The 15,964-nt window shown below is 43.0% G+C and overlaps 1 protein-coding gene across 1 annotated transcript in view; it reads right to left on the reverse strand.

The window, feature by feature from the left end:
- Window positions 1-15,964, reverse strand: part of Efcab2 (EF-hand calcium binding domain 2) — an 87,140-nt gene that overhangs the window by 22,685 nt on the left and 48,491 nt on the right. Inside the window, exon 3 of the mRNA XM_057770645.1 lies at window positions 8,582-8,658. Coding sequence (XP_057626628.1) covers window positions 8,582-8,658 — 77 coding nt within the window. The remainder of the gene's footprint in view (window positions 1-8,581; window positions 8,659-15,964) is intronic.

Below are 15,964 nucleotides of genomic sequence, written 5' to 3' on the forward strand. Positions count from 1 at the left end.
GAGGGAAGTTGGAGAGGGATCTGGAGGAGTTGGCAGAGGGGAAACCATAATCAGAATATATATTATGAAAAGAATCTATTTTCAATTTTAAAAATTCACTAGCTCTGTGCATGAGCTATAGGCTCATTAGTTCATTAACATTCAAGGAAACCTCCTTACAAAATGAGCAGCCAAAACAGACGCAGAGATCAACATGAAGGAAAAGGACCATTCAAACAGAGCTTCGGAAGGTAGGGAAGAAGAACATGAATGCTGTTTGCAAAGGAACATTCGAGAACAAAACAAGCTCCCATGAGCAAGTTAGGACTGAGGACTTGTTATCCACCAGATGGCTAAGTCTTCCTTCATTACGTTCCTTTCTTCTGTCCCTCCTACCCACATGTCAAGCTTGCACTGTATTCTGACACTCCTTCACCTCCTCAAGCTCTGACAGTCCCTACTAAGTCTCTCCAGTCTATGGCTCGGGTTCAGCTTCTTAGAGTGTCCACAGGACGACATGTGTCACCAGAAGTGATACAAAGAACACAGGCAGTGAGAGGGACTTCTAAGTCAGGCTGGCTCTTCACTTTGTAGGCCGAAACGCTGACAGAGCGCTGTGGAAGCCTAGTGATAAAGATTTTATGAAGGAAACTGAGAACACGTAAGAGATGCTCGTCCTTACGGGAACCTAACCAGCGCAAGCATGGCAACAGCAAGAGAGAACAGTGCCCGTAAAGCAGAGCAATAGCTGTACGCTGTACTGAGGCCTGGGAGGAAATGAGCACCGAGGGCTTTGTTAAGCGGTTGCTAGCTGTCAAAGAGCCTTGTCTCCTACAGGGAAAGGCAGACTCGGTCACACATCAATCAAACACGAGTGCTGCGACTCCATGAAAGAGAGGGTAATAAATGTTTTAGGGATTGCTGGATAGACAAGATTTTTGTGTAGATTTTTCTTTACTTTTATGATATTTAAAAAGTTGTTAAACCGTCACTGATGCTCAGTCTTCACTGTGGATCTGAGTCTGTTAAGATCACCTTGGAAGACTGCGGAGACACTCAGCTGATGACGGCTCATAACCAAATATCAAGAGTCACTTTGGAAAGTCACCTGTGCGTGCGTCTGTCGGAATGTTTCCAGAAAGGGTCAGTCGAAGAAGGGAGACCTTCAGTGTGGGCAGCATCGCTCCATGGTTGGGGTCCTGGGCTGAATCCTATGGAGAAGGGAAGCTGAGCACCAGCATCCATCTCTGCCTACTAACGGCAGGTGCAGTGTGACCAACTGTCCTGTGCTCCTGCCTCCATCCATTCCCTACCATGACGGACTCAAACTATGTGCCAAATCACACGTCTCTGCCCCTCCTGGGGTTGTTTCTGTAGGGACTTTGTCACAACAATAAGAAAAGTAATGTATATACCATCCTTAGATCGGGCTTCAAACAATAGGCTGCGAGGAGGCACGTACACTCTAGTGTGACATCCTGAAATAGAAAATGCAGTAAAGACACCCAAAGGTGTTGACATGCTCAGGCGAAGCAGATACTTAAGGCCAGAGTGCTGGCTACAAGGCCTGGCACGCTGATGTGTGGGATGGAGAAATCAAAGGGCAGGTCCCTCAACAGACACTGACTAGGCAAATCCCATGGAGGCACTAGGCTTGCATCTACCACTTTCTAACAGGAGGTGGCAGTGTTGTGTCGCAGAAGACTCTCACCTCAGGTAACAGGCACCCTTCAGGAACTGCCATGTCTCTCCTATAAGGTAGACTGGCAATTTGAGTTAAATGGCAGGATAAGCTAGCTGGGGAGGCACTGGCCTAACAGGGGAGGAAGGAAAATGCATACTGAAGGAAGGAATGAAACTAGCTAGGGTGAACAGGAGGCAAGCCTTGCTGATGAGAGGTCTAAAACACAAGACAGGGAAACAAAAACTGTCAGCTACTTCCCAGGACACAGGGCCACCCCTCTGGCAAGACCCCTTCCTCTGGTAAGGAAGACTTATTGCCAGGAAGGCTCTTAGGGGCCTGGGATAACTAAGAGACAACTAACCAGCAAGTGAAACAGAAAGGCCAGTTTTCTCCTCCGCACGGACTGACTGGGACAGATACAGCATTCATGAGTCAGAAAACCACCGGAGATTATGTTCCATGAAGATGGTGAAAGGAACAGTGCCCTGCTCACTGAGGGCATCGGGACACGCTGGCGAAAGCAGCCTAAGCAGCACTCGGGCCCAAGATGGTCGCCTCAGAGAGTTGCCTTGTCATGCCTGGGTTCACTAGCCCCTGTAGGATGCACTAGACCCCATATACACAAACCTGGGCTGGTTAGCATCTGTGGGTAATCTGCCAGCCAGTTCCCTCTAGGCCATGGCAATGTGAAGTTGTTTGACCACAGAAGCTTGAGGCCTCACAGCACTGACTGCTAAGGACAAATAGAGAACCAAGGTGTGCCAGCAACTCTGGCCATCAAGGCGGCTACAGCTGGAACGAGCGGAGCCCAGAGGACTGGGCACACGGGTGAGGGGCTTTTCCTTAATTATCTGAAGTGGAAACACACTTCTAATCTGATCTTTGCAGTGGGGAGATAACACTCTAATCCAGATCTTTCGAGGTGGGAAGATCCACCTTTAATCCGGACCACAGGGGCTACTAGCCGCCTATATAAGGGATAAGGAAGAAGGAAGCTCTCTCTTTGCCTGCTTGAGCAAGTCCATTCCTTCACTGGCATTAGAACCCACTTCTTTGGGATGCTGGTATATACTGAAGACCAGCTGAGATACCCAGACTCATGGACTGACAACTAGTGGATTCTTGAACCTTCCGTTCATAGGCAGCCACTGTTGGATTAGCTAGAACTCTATGTCATTCTAATAAATCCCCTTTCTATCTACAGAGTGATTCATTCTGTAAATTCTGTTACTCTAGAGAATCCTGACTAATACACAAGGAGATCCCAAGATACCTTCTAGGGAACACAGCACATTAGTAGCAAAACAGAGGGGCCAACAGGGACACTGCTTGCTACCCACAACAGGCAAGTGTGGAGGAGCAGGTGGCTGAAGATGTCTCCCCAATAAAAGGCACAATCAGAATTTAGTTCTGAAGCCTAGATCAATAATCCTATCAACACGGGTCTTTTTTTTTTTTGAGACATCTTTTAGCTTTCCTCTATAATACAATTCTCTTTAATTCTATGTAAGTTTGAATTTCAAAGGACATAGACCTTTAAATAGTATTTCTCTCCTCCCAGCTCCCACGCTCTGAAGATCCTAGATATCTCTGTCTTAATATCAGAGGCAGGGCTGCTGGGTAACCTGCGTGCAGTTAAGATTTGCACTAGCCTTCCTTCTCATACCTGCAGGCTTTTATAACATCCTATGCAGAAAGGGGTAACTTGGAGCAAGTTGCTACTTTTAGAATACTAAACAGATGAATCAATGTTGAGGAATTTAAAAACTGATCTATTTTAAGAGATTTCTGATCTTCAGGAAGCAAAGAGCTGAGAATTTAAAAAGTTATGTTAGAGATGTCTCTGTCCTAAAATTTAAGAACATGATAGCTATAGAATTCAATTTCCAGATAAAAACTTCAAAATTTTAACAGAATTATTAAATATATATTATATATGTACTGTATATATAATAATCAAATAAGTGTGTGTGTGTGTGTGTGTGTGTGTGTGTGTGTGTGTGTTTAGAGGTTGGAGAACAGCTGTGGGAATCAGTTTGCTTCTTCCATTACGTGAGTTCCAGGAATGAAACTCAGGTTGCCAGGCATAGCAGCAAGGTCCCTTTCCTGCTCAGCCATCTGCCAGTCCCAGAATAATTTTAAAGCATACATATAAATACATTTAGATTGTTTGCTCTCTGAAGTCATTATAGAACATTTAGCAATATGATATTCACCTTTAGATATTTACTGTTGTGGATTTTCAATGTCCTAAATGTACAAATATGTGTGTACTCTTCTCATTTATCTGGTAAAATTCAAGAAGGGTGGTCAAAGCTGTTGTAACTCTATTGCTAGAATTAACTGGAATAAATTGTGTTGGCACACCAGTAAACTTTTACAGAACTTATATAGGCTGGCAACCCAGTTGAACCACAACTATTATGTATGTAATTTTCAGGAAAAACAAGTATTTCTCCCAATCTTCAAAACTTTTTTCAGTTACTTATATTTATAATAGTTATGGTCTGATTGGGGTCACTGGGCTGGTGGTGCATGCCTTTAATATGCCAGCCAGCACTCAGGAAGCAGAGGTAAACTTATTTCTATGAGTTCAAGGCCATCCAGGGCTACATAGTGAGTCTATCTCCAAAAAATAAAAAGAAAACAAACTACAGATAATATTTACATAAACGGGGTTTGTGGTATTTGGATGGTGTAGGCAGGTTTTTTTTTGTTTTGTTTTGTTTTGTTTTGTTTTTTCTCAGATTCCTAGTATATACTAAAACACACACGCACAAGCCATTCTTCTTCCCTGGTCTTCAGTTCTTAGTCTTGTTCTGTTTACTGAACACACACTAATTCTCTTTTGTTTGTTGTTATTTTTGTTTTTCTAGAGATGGGGTTTCTCTGTGTAGCCCTGCCTGTCCTGGAACTTACTCTGTAGATCAGGCTGGCCTCAACCTCAGAGATTCAGCTGCCTCTGTCTGACGAGTGCTGGGATTAAAGGCGTGCGCCACCATGCCTGCCACACACTGATTCTTATTTCATCATGAATTCATTTCCCAGTTCCTACCTTCCTCATGGCGCCTCTTTGCCTCTCCGTGCACAGTTCCAGCTTTGTGTATAAATGTTTTGAAGCAGGCATCTAGAACACCTTAAGGGGATTAGATGGGTTCACAGGAAAAACAAGCCTTTTTCCTAATCTTCATTCAAATAATTTTTGAGATTCCAAAGTAGAAAAACAATATATTCTTACAACTTAGAATATCTTACTAAATATTCAAATAGTAATGAGGAAATGCTGCTGCTGCTCTGGTCTGTACCTGAAATACCCACAGGCTCTTGTTTTCAACACTTGTTCCCTAGCTGGTGGCACTACTGGGGAGGCCATGGAACCTTTAGAGTGAAGTCTACTAAAAGTAGGTAGCTGGGGTGGGTCTTTGAAGGTTATACCCATCCACTTCCAGCTTCCCTGGTACACCAGCAACTGGCAGGCTCCGCCATGCCTTCCCAGTCACAATGGACCAAAACCCTCTAAACAGTGGTTCTCAACCTGTGGGTCATAACTCCTTTGGCAACATCTCCAAAAATATTTACATTGTGGTTCATAACAGTAGCAAGATTAGTTATGAAATAGCAACGAAAATAATTCTAACGGCTGGAGGTCAGCACAACACGAGGAGCTGTGTGAAAGGGTCGCACGCAGCACTATGAAGGTGAGAGTCGCTGCTCTAGAACCATGCTCCAAAGCAAGTCTTGGCTCCCTCAAGCTGTCTTCGACAGGGACTGTGGTCATTGGAACATGAAAACAGCTAAGAGCTGCCACGGTGCTAATAGCTGAGCAACAGTGTCCATCTGACTGTAAACTGCCTCACTTTCCAGTGTTTTTCCATTTAAAACTGGCTTGTAATACATTACTGAATGTGTCTTTGAGGCAAACTTTGAAGTTGGCATTATTCTGGAGAAACTGATACTCAACAGAAATCAACTGGCTTGCCCTGTTCTAGAATGGATATGCCTTCCTAGTGAGAAATCACTCCACACACTTAGAAACTCATAAAAACTCTCCAGTGCAGCAGCACCCAGCTCTGGCTAATGCTCAGAGGGGCCGGCCTTGAGCAGGTTTTCTAACTTATACACACCATAGGCGTGTGCGTCTCACAGATGCTGTCACCCTCGCGCCTCCTTCAGTTCTCAGCTCCAGGTTCCCTTTGAACAATTTAAACAGAGACAGAAGACTGCAAGTCTAGCCTTTTGGACAGATGGACAGACGGACAGATGTGAGGGTTACACAACAAAGATATTGCCAGAAGCATTTCTTAAGTACCCCAGTGCTGTTCTTTTTGAATAGTGGCTACCCAGGGCCATCTTGTCCACCTGGCAGTGCTGTGCTTTTCCTGATAAGAGCACAGAGACGTAATGGCAGGGTGGTTATAACCCTTGAACTGGCCCTTGGAGGCCTGTTCTTTGGTATGGGATGAATCTAATGGCTGCTTGTAAGTCAGTTCTCTCCTTTTGCTATGGAAATGGAGCCTAATTGGAGGTCAGTGTTACTAAATAAACATTGGCAGAAACTCTCCTAGCATCCCTAAACTTCAGACTTCAATTGTGGTACAAACTTTCATTCCTAGCGTTTCTGACAGGTCTGGTGAGTACAGTACTTATCTCCCAGTCACATTGGGGCAGCACTCCATAATACGTTCTAATTACGGCAACTAGTAAATCCTTTGTAGCATCAACTTTACTACTTCAGGTTTCTCCTCCAGCAGCCTAAAATCCAGAATTTCTTCTTCTTAACCTTCTTACATCATAGAATGGTGTGGAATAATGTTTGTACACTGTGAAAATGTGTCCTCTGGCAAGTGCTGTGGGACAATGGTCTTTCATCCTGTCACTTGTATTTATTTTTAATAAAATGCTGATTGACCAGTAGCCAGGCAGGAAATATAGGCAGAGCAGTGGCAACCAGGCAGGAAGCAGAGGCGGGGCAACAAGAATCCTGGGAAAAGGAAAGATTCAGTCTGCAGTCATCACCTAGACACAAAGGAAGCCAGACACAGAGCAAACAAGATGTGACTGCCTCATCAAAAAAGATACCAAGCCATGTGGCTAACACAGACAGGAATTATGGGCTAATATAAGTTATAAAAGTTAATAAGAAGCCTGAGCTAATAGGCCAATCAGTTTATAATTAACGTAGACTCTGTGTGATTTCTTTGGGAGTTAACGACTGTGGGAACTGGGAAGGACAAAAACCTCAGACAACAGTTAAGGTGCCTTCTGATTGGTTTACTAAAGAGCCAAAAGAGCTGAATGACCAATAACTAGGCAGAAAGAGGATAGGTGGGACTTCTGGGCAGAGAGAGGGGGAGGGGAGAGGAAATGGATGAAGGCATTAGAGTGACACAAGAGGACATGGAGAGGAAATGGGGTACAAGACGGAAGAGGTAAAAAGTCACAAGGCAAAACATAGATTAATATAAACATGTTAATTTAGCCGGGCGGTGGTGGCGCACGCCTTTAATCCCAGCACTAGGGAGGCAGAGGTAGGCGGATCTCTGTGAGTTCGAGACCAGCCTGGTCTACAAGAGCTAGTTCCAGGACAGGCTCCAAAGCCACAGAGAAACCCTATCTCGAAAAACCAAAAAAAAAAAAAAAAAAGAACATGCAAATATAAACATGTTAATTTAAGCTACAAAAGCTAGTGGGACAAGCCAACGCTATAGGTCAATCTTTCATAATTAATAATAAGTCTCCATGTTGTTTTTTGTGAGCTGGCAGCCCAAAGAAAAATCTGTTGGTAATAGAATAGACAAGAGCTCTACCAGTACAGGGAGTAAGGGGATAGGTCAAATTCCACCTCTTAGCTTTTCTCTCTCATCCCTTGTTAATCCTCCAACCAAACCCACCTGGCAAAGAAAAACAACTCTGTGGCCCATGTAGCTTTTCCCCCTTCAGGTGTCCCTTTGTTAAACTAAAACCTTCACTTAACATTCAATCAGAGATCTTTCTGAAAGCCAGACGGAGTATGAAGCTCCCTGGGCACGGACTGCTCGTCCACTGCTTTCTTTCTCCCAGCCTCGGCTTACGCTGCCAGCAACGATTACTAGTGACTTTTGTTTTGGATTCAACTCTTATACTAGGTCCCAAGAATAGACTTAAAATCAAAATGGAGTCACCCATGATAAAGTCAAACACTGCCAAACATAAATTTCCCAGGAAAGCCAGCTTCAATGGGCATGACAATAAATTCCTTCTGTTTTAATCTTTGGCAAAAAAGTTGCCTGGAGTAACTTGATGTTAACTTGTCAGTGATTCTCCTATTGCTCTGTCTCCCTGCCTTATAAGGAAAGTAACTCCAAAGCAGCCAATCAGATCTTTGTCCTTTGTTCCCTAGAGGCTGAGGAAAACATAAACACCAGTCTCCTCTGGTCAGTAATGTTGACCATTTCAAGGAATCTATAACCACAGAAGAAAGCCAATCAAGATCTTTTAACTAGTAGTGGTTAACTTTTTGTTATTATGAATAATAATTTTTTTAGATTTTTAGACTGGTTAGTGTTCTCTATTTTAGTCGATTTATTATTACATGTGCCCTGAAACTTAGTTTTATTTCCTTAAATAAATAAAAATTGCAGTTTCTCTGCATACATTATTACTAAATATATCTATTATTGGTCTTTCCCTATGTGGTCAGACTTCCTTGTCTTCATTGGTCTATCTTGAACTAATTTAAAAACTATATATCAATAGTAGTCTTTTCTTCAAGACTTGATCAAAATGCTTTCAGGTCCCATTGTTGACTTACGTGCATAGCTACCCTAACACTCTCAAACAGCATGCTGCGTAGTGTAGGGAGTTTTTAGTTTTTTGTAAGATTTTTTTTTAATTACAAGGAGTTCTAGACTCGCCGAGTGACACTTCCTCGCCACCTACCTACCTCTGCAATGAAATCATGTAGCTCTCCTTCAGTAGGGCAGCATCCCAGTGACCTGATAATTGTCCCAATCTCTCTAGGAAAAAAACAGTTGTAAACAGTTTCAGAATATAAATTCTGGGAAAGCAAGTATAAATTATCAAATAATTATCTAAATTATCTCAGATCACCAGTAATATTGCAAATCACCTCACTCAACTATTGGCTCACAGCTGTACAAGAAACTTTCTGGGAAAAGTAAAAGGCACACAAGTGAACCAGGACAGACCAACGCTTTCACTGACTGGCAAATGCAAACCCTGACTAGTTCAAAATCTCAAAGCTCCAGAGAAGGGATCAGGACGGGATGACAGGAGGAAGAAAGAATGGCAGCCACCTGATGTCTGATTTCAACCGTTGCTTATCTCTAATGGAGAAGGAAAGAGAATATATGTTAAACATTTAGTATGCTAATATGCACCTAGCAAATCTAACACTAGCCTTATACTGTGGGAGCCTCATAAGTTCTAGCTATAGGACTAAGGAGAGACAGGCTGGGTTCAATTTTACTTCTCTCTGCTCACTGTACTCCTGCTTATTTCAGTTGAATCTTGTCCTCTTATCTTGAAAAGGCAAATGCTTACAAAGCTATCTGTAGAAATAGTTGGCCATATTTGCTAAAGTAAGAAAGACCCAATGGCCACCACAGCATCTGCTTTGGCAAACACACTTAAACTGTAATGTGAAACATCCCTTCAGTGGTCATGAGATCCAGAGACCACCCTCATATGGTCCATGCAGATAGGAATTTCATACTGTTGCTCAATCTATATAAGTTGTAAGAAACTGCAGGATGGGACCAGACTTTGCAAAACACTCGCTTTGGTCCATGCCTAGTGGACTTAAATAAAGCTTTGCTGTACAGCTCTCTGGGTGCTGCTTGGTTTGAAAGATGGATTTCCATAACACTAGAGCCTCAGATTCCACATCTGTAGAATGAGGATGCTGTTGTCTATCCCAGATATTTTCCATAGAGGCTCCATTAGTAACAAAGAACTTAAATCATGGTCTCCAGAACCAAACTACATAGGATCAAACGATGATGCCACAACTGGCTAGACTGGACGAGTTCCCTTCCTAAAGGCAAAACAGCCAGTACCTTCCTCTAAGCACACAAATGGATCTGGAGACACAGGGAGAGTCAAGTACTAGTATAATAGAAAGCTCAGCTGAGGACAATGTAGCCACTTTCTCCATCCTTCCCCATAACAATGAAATTCAATCCACCAAATAACCTTAAAAAAAGTATCCAACTCAAATTCTCTGCAAATAATGATGGGATTTGTAGTCGATTATTATACATTTCCATTCAAACTAAAGTCATATTTGAATGTGAATAAAATTTCACATATGTTCAGCCAACACTTTAATTTCCTTACCATTTTGGATAATTTTAGAAGAATTTTATTTGTTGTGTATTTTAGCAAGAAAAAACAAATACTTTCTGTGAGAATTATTAAATTCTTAGCTTAGCGGCTGTGGTGTGAGCTGACACGAGAGGCAGAGCAGCAGCGGGGAGACACACATCCTCATGACAATTCATCACCACCACCACACCATGCAAGGTGTACTGCTTGGTTCTGTCAACCCGACACAAACTGGAGTCATCTAGAAAGAGGGAACCTCAACTGGAGACCTGCCTCCTTCAGAGTCTTTGTGTTGTGTGATATTCCTGGCATTATCAATATAAAGCTGAACAAAGGAGATTAGATTCAGGGATCTCATTCTAAAACGCAAAAGGGGGATACAGATATGTAGTGATATTTATTTCATTTGTATTTTAATAAATAAAGCTTGCCTGAAATTCAGAGAGTAAAACAGCCACACTGATCAGCCTTACAGACCAGGCAGTGGTGACACAAACCTTTAATCCCAGTAGCCACACTAGTTTGCCATAGAAACTGGGCAGTAGTGGTGCATGCCTTTAATCCCAGCATTAGAGAGGAATATAAGACAGGAGGAGACAGCTCTCACACACAGTCTCATTCTGAGATTCCTGGAGGCAGGATCACCATTTCAGACTGAGGTAGAGGTAAGAGCCAGTGGCTGGCTGTTTTGCTTTTCTGACCTACAGGTTAGCTTTATTTTTTAAAATACAAATGAAATATCACTACATAGAAATGATAGGACAAAAGGGTAGATTATGGAATCTACTTTTAAACTAAAAAAGCAACTACTAGTCTTAAACATTTTACATTGGTATGGATTTGTGTATAGTGATACAAATTTAAAGTTAATTTTTATTATACTCTTGTTTGGGGTATCATGTTTATGCAGGCTCCAGATTCCTGCTTGAGTTCCAGCCCTGGCTTCCCTCCATGATGGACTGCGACACCGAAGTGTAAACCAAATAAACCCTTCCTCCCTTTGGACACAGTGTCTCTCACATCAACAGAAGTCAAACTAATACACGGCCCTCCTGTGGTTTCCTTTGACCCTTCCCTTGTTCCCTCTCATTTCAACCCTCTGTACTATTTTTTTTTTAACCATAGAGTTTATCTAGGCAGATCCGAACATGATGGCCACTAGAAATATTTTATAAGATTATACTTTCTCTTATGTAGCCTCTAGCAGCAACATAAAACTGGGTAACGCCAAGTGGTGTGGGAAGTCCTTCTGTATACGTGTTGTTTTTATTGGTTAATGAATAAAGAAGCTGCTTTCAGCCAATGACGTAACAGAATATAGCCAGGCTGGAAGAGATATGTAGAGAGAGTAGGCAGAGTCAGGGAGAAGCCATGAATCCACCAGAGAAAGCACAAACCACCAGGTGTTGTAAATAATATAGTTTCTGTGTGATTATTTTGGGTCTGGGCAGCCAGGAACAAATAAACAGCCATCCTACTACATATACTATAATAAACATGCTATTGAAACAACACATTAGCTACTTACTGAACACATGAGAACAAATGTTTCATAAAGCAAGGATAATACAAAGACAAAAACCTGACAGCTCTTGCATAGGGAATTTGAAGAAATTAGAAGCGCCTATTGTCCAATACCATAGTCACTATATCTGGCTCTTAACTATTTGAAATGTGGCAGAATAAATACACATAGAAAAAATACACATAGATTTCAAAGCAGTATAAATAGAATATTAAATATCTCACTTTTATTTAATATTGACCATAAATTTAAGATATGTTAAATATTGAAACATTTTAGATATACATATGTAGTACATTACTAAAATTAATTTTAGGGGGATGGAGACATGGCTCAAGGGTTCATACTGCTCTTATAGACCTGAGTTCACTTCCCAGGAGACCCACTTTGGGTGAACCACAAATGACTGTAACTTCAGCTTCAGGTATCTAACACAGGGTCTATACAACTACCTACACACAAAGACATGCGAATATACACATTATATATAGCAAATCTTTAAAGTTGGTTTTAATTACTTCAATGTGGCCAATTACACACTGTATTTATGTATTAATACCACACTGGATTCCACAAATGAGTACATGTGTGCATTTTAAAAACTGTTTTGATTTTTATTTTTGAGACAAGTCTCATGAAAGTATTGCTCAGGCTGGTATCAGATTTCTAAGACCCTGTCTCAAAGAAAAAATAAGGAGGAGGAGGGAAGGAAGAAAGGAAGGAGGGAGGAAGGGGAAGGAAAGAAGGAAATAAAGAAGAAACGAGTTTAGGATACATGGAAACAAAGAGTTCATATTGAATTTCCAGCATGAATATTCCTGCTAGTTATGTCAGCAATGCAAGATTCTGGTCATTTTTTAGAGATGCATTCATGGTGGGCCATCTCAGGGGATGAGGTGATCCCTGCTTTTCCACTGTTGGTCACGAGAGCAGAACACTCCCCATGCCAATGCCGCTTTTCTGCGATGGCCCTACTAGTGGAGGCAGTCATCTAGATTGCTGCTATAGAACCTGGAGGGCAAAGTCATCGCTCATGCTGACTGTGACGGAAGGAAGGCTTTTGTTACTGACCAAGGAATCTCACGTCATTATCCATGAAACAAGAACAGGCTAACCTCTGAGTTCACAACTGAGGAGAAACAACCAGAGATGGAACTTTACAAGCATTGAGTTACAGGAGATCTGAGCTGGAGATGCACATCAGGTATGGGAGCCCCAGGGGCCTAAGAGCTCCTCTAAGAAGAGCACACCAGGAGCTCAAAAGATGGAGCAATGGTTAAGAGCATTTGCTGTTCTTCCAGAGGACTCAAGTTCAGTTCCCAGAACCCATAGCAGGCAGCTCACAATCACCTATAACTGCAGATCCAGTATATATGAAGACCCTGTGTTATCATCTGCTGGCCTGGTCCATCACCTGGGTACCCTGTCCCTTTAAGAGACATGCCCCTCCCTCTCCCATCCCTCCCCTTCTGCCACAGGAAGCAGATATCCTGCCTCCTCCATCCTGGGCTCTCTCTCTTTTCTGTTTCTCTCCCTTCTCCCCTTCTCCCTGTCTCTGGTTCTCTCTCTCTCTCTCTCTCTCTCTCTCTCTCTCTCTCTCTCTCTCTCTCCACTAAATATACACCCACTTTCTCTGCATGGCACATTTCTGTCTCTCACCAACCCTGCGGCTCCCTGCCTGGGATCAGCTGCCTGCGTGGCCAGCTGTGGTCTTATGCCTGCTGCCCACTGCCACCACTCGGGGATCTGCGGTGTTTTATTTTCACCATAACATTTGCTGCTCATGACTCGGCCAGGCTCTCTCCACGTTCCCTCCTGCCTTCAGGCAGGCCGGCTGAGGACACATGAAACCCTGGGCTCGGGAACCAGGTTTCTTTACAATAGCTCTGTGTTCTATCTACCTCAACACCGACCTCCATGCGTACCAACAGCTTCGGTGGTGAGTGCTCCCCTTCCAGTTCCCAACCACAGCCTTCATGGCTACAATTGAGCCCTTTGCTAACATTCATTTCTGGTTGCTTCCCATAGCTAAAAACATGACCAAACTAAAGGGGTTAGTCTTCCCACGCTAGCACTACAAATGCTGTGTGGTGCATTCAATTTGGGGCCCGGAGTCCCTCAGATTTTTCTTTCTTTTTCTTTTCTTTTGGACCACTCATAAATGGTCCCTGTCGTGAGAGACGGCTTGGCGCGGCCTCTCTGGCTCCTGAGTTGCCAGAACTTGAGTCAGTCAAGCTTCAACGCCCCATCTGGAGAGAAGAGACATTTCCTATAGGCTTTGCGGTGTCGCTGTTTCATCCACACCCCGCCTGTAGAGCGGAGACATCCTCCTATTGACCCTGCAGCGTTTGTGTGGGTTTTCACATTTTCAGCTATGGTATAAACCCTCAAACTATCAGCCACCCACCCGTGACTGCTCTGCCAGTGTCCTGTGGGCTCCGCTTTTCCATGCCACTGCTACTGCTGGTCCCGTGGAAACCGACAAGATCAGTCAAATCCACGAGGCAGCTATTTTCAATTCCAGAATTCCAGCCTTTGCTCCCCGCCACAGCTTGTGGTATGGTGACTCAGCAACAGGGAGTATCATGCCTCTAGGTCTCTCTTATTATGTTTAAAACTCCTGTGGCTCAAAAAACATGGCTTCTCCATATAATATGTGACTGCTGCCATTTTGACTGAGGTCAGGTGACCTTATAGCAATCTTAACTGAGGTCAGGTGACTTCACTGCCATCTTAACTGAGAGCCAGGTCAGGTGACCTTGACCCACCATCTCTACTGAGGTATTCCCTGTCTGGTCCCCCAGTGTTGACTCCGTTGCATGTGTGTTGTGCGCAGTGGCATGCCATTGGTAGGGCCCCCCAAGAGCATCCACTTACCCAATTCCTGTTCACTGTGTGTGTGCATACATGTAACTTAAATGCACCTATGTTTACTGTTAAATGTTATGACTGTCTGTTCATTGTATCTCATTTCAGACTATAAAAACAGTAACTCTGATGTTTTAAATTGGTATGTACTTTTAAGTCTCTTAATCCAACCCTGCTTTACCTGTTGAGAGCCAGTACAGTCAAGCTTGGGCCCAGCTCTCCAGACAGATTCTATACTGTAGTTATAACTCATCTATATCCAGTAAACAGCCCTCAGCTGCTCAGAGATCTGGGGAAGATGGCATTTAAATGCTTAATTATTTAAAACTTTTCATAACAAAAAGAGACAGGTTGGCTCCTAGCAGCAGCACTCTATTTCCTCCAAAGAAGACAGGGGACAGATGGGGACACAACAACGTCCATCTGCAATTCGTTTCAACTGCCAAGCACTGACCACTGGGCAAAAATCTAAACTGAAGATGTCCACACAATGGACAGAGTCACTAGAATTAACAGTCTAGCTGCTCAGGACAAGGTAGGTTGATCTTCCTACAGATTTCTTAGCCCACAGGATCTCCTAAAACCTGGCAGGCCCTGTGCGAAACAGCAAAAGGCAAATATGACCCTCAACGACCATGGAGGACCCTGAGGAGGGGCTCTGGGTAGAAACTAAGTAAGTTCTCTTGTCGTTTTTTTAATCAATAACTCCTCAAGTAAAATTTTATCCTTCTCAAAGATCTCTGATGCCGTTTTACAGCTGAGAGGTTTTGTCAGCTTAAAATAACAACTTCACCAAACAAATTTCAGTAAAATACAAATCCAAGTTATTAAGGTGTGTACCTGCAAGTTATAAAGGTGTGAGGACAAGTGCACACTATCAAACTTTTCTCTCGTGCTGCCTTTCATATTCTTAAAAACACTTTTCATTGTGCAAAAATATCTGTCACAGTCATTCTGACATAAATATGCTATTGCTTATACAATGTATATGTCTAAAACTTAGGTTTTCACAAACCCAAAGAATTGTTGTGAGTTCCAGAGAGCTGAATTGAAGAATCCACCTTAAATAGGTCAGATACACCCTTCTCAATTCCCTGGTCCTGAATTTTTTTTCCTCTTCCTAAACGTAACTTTGTCCTCTATTCTGCCAAACCTTGCCAGGTCCAAGAGACACCAGACATTTCCATACCACAAACCCTGGACAGGAGTAAAGTGACCAGCTACTCCAGGATGTGGCCAGTGCCCAGCTTTCTCAGAACCCCCCCCCCGCAAGACAACACCCACAAATAAGCAGGAAGCAGTCTTGAGAATCCTCCATCCCAATTCCTTTAACCTGTTGTGCCTAATTTCTCACCTTTTTATTATAAGAAAGAGATGGGAAGGTTATGATCTGCTGGCGTGGTCTGACACCTGGTTGAGACTGGGCGTGTGTCACGAGAAGCAGGCGTGTCTGGTTCTCTGACGATTGAGTAGCACTTCCCTGCTAAATGGCAGATGGACATATGGCCAGAGAAAACAGCTCATGAGGAATTACCTTCAGTGGCAATCCAGGGAAGGCAATGCAGAGTACAGATGAGGAGATA

Source organism: Chionomys nivalis, chromosome 5 (genome assembly GCF_950005125.1).
Source record: "Chionomys nivalis chromosome 5, mChiNiv1.1, whole genome shotgun sequence".
In the NCBI taxonomy this organism is placed as follows: Eukaryota; Metazoa; Chordata; class Mammalia; order Rodentia; family Cricetidae; genus Chionomys; species Chionomys nivalis.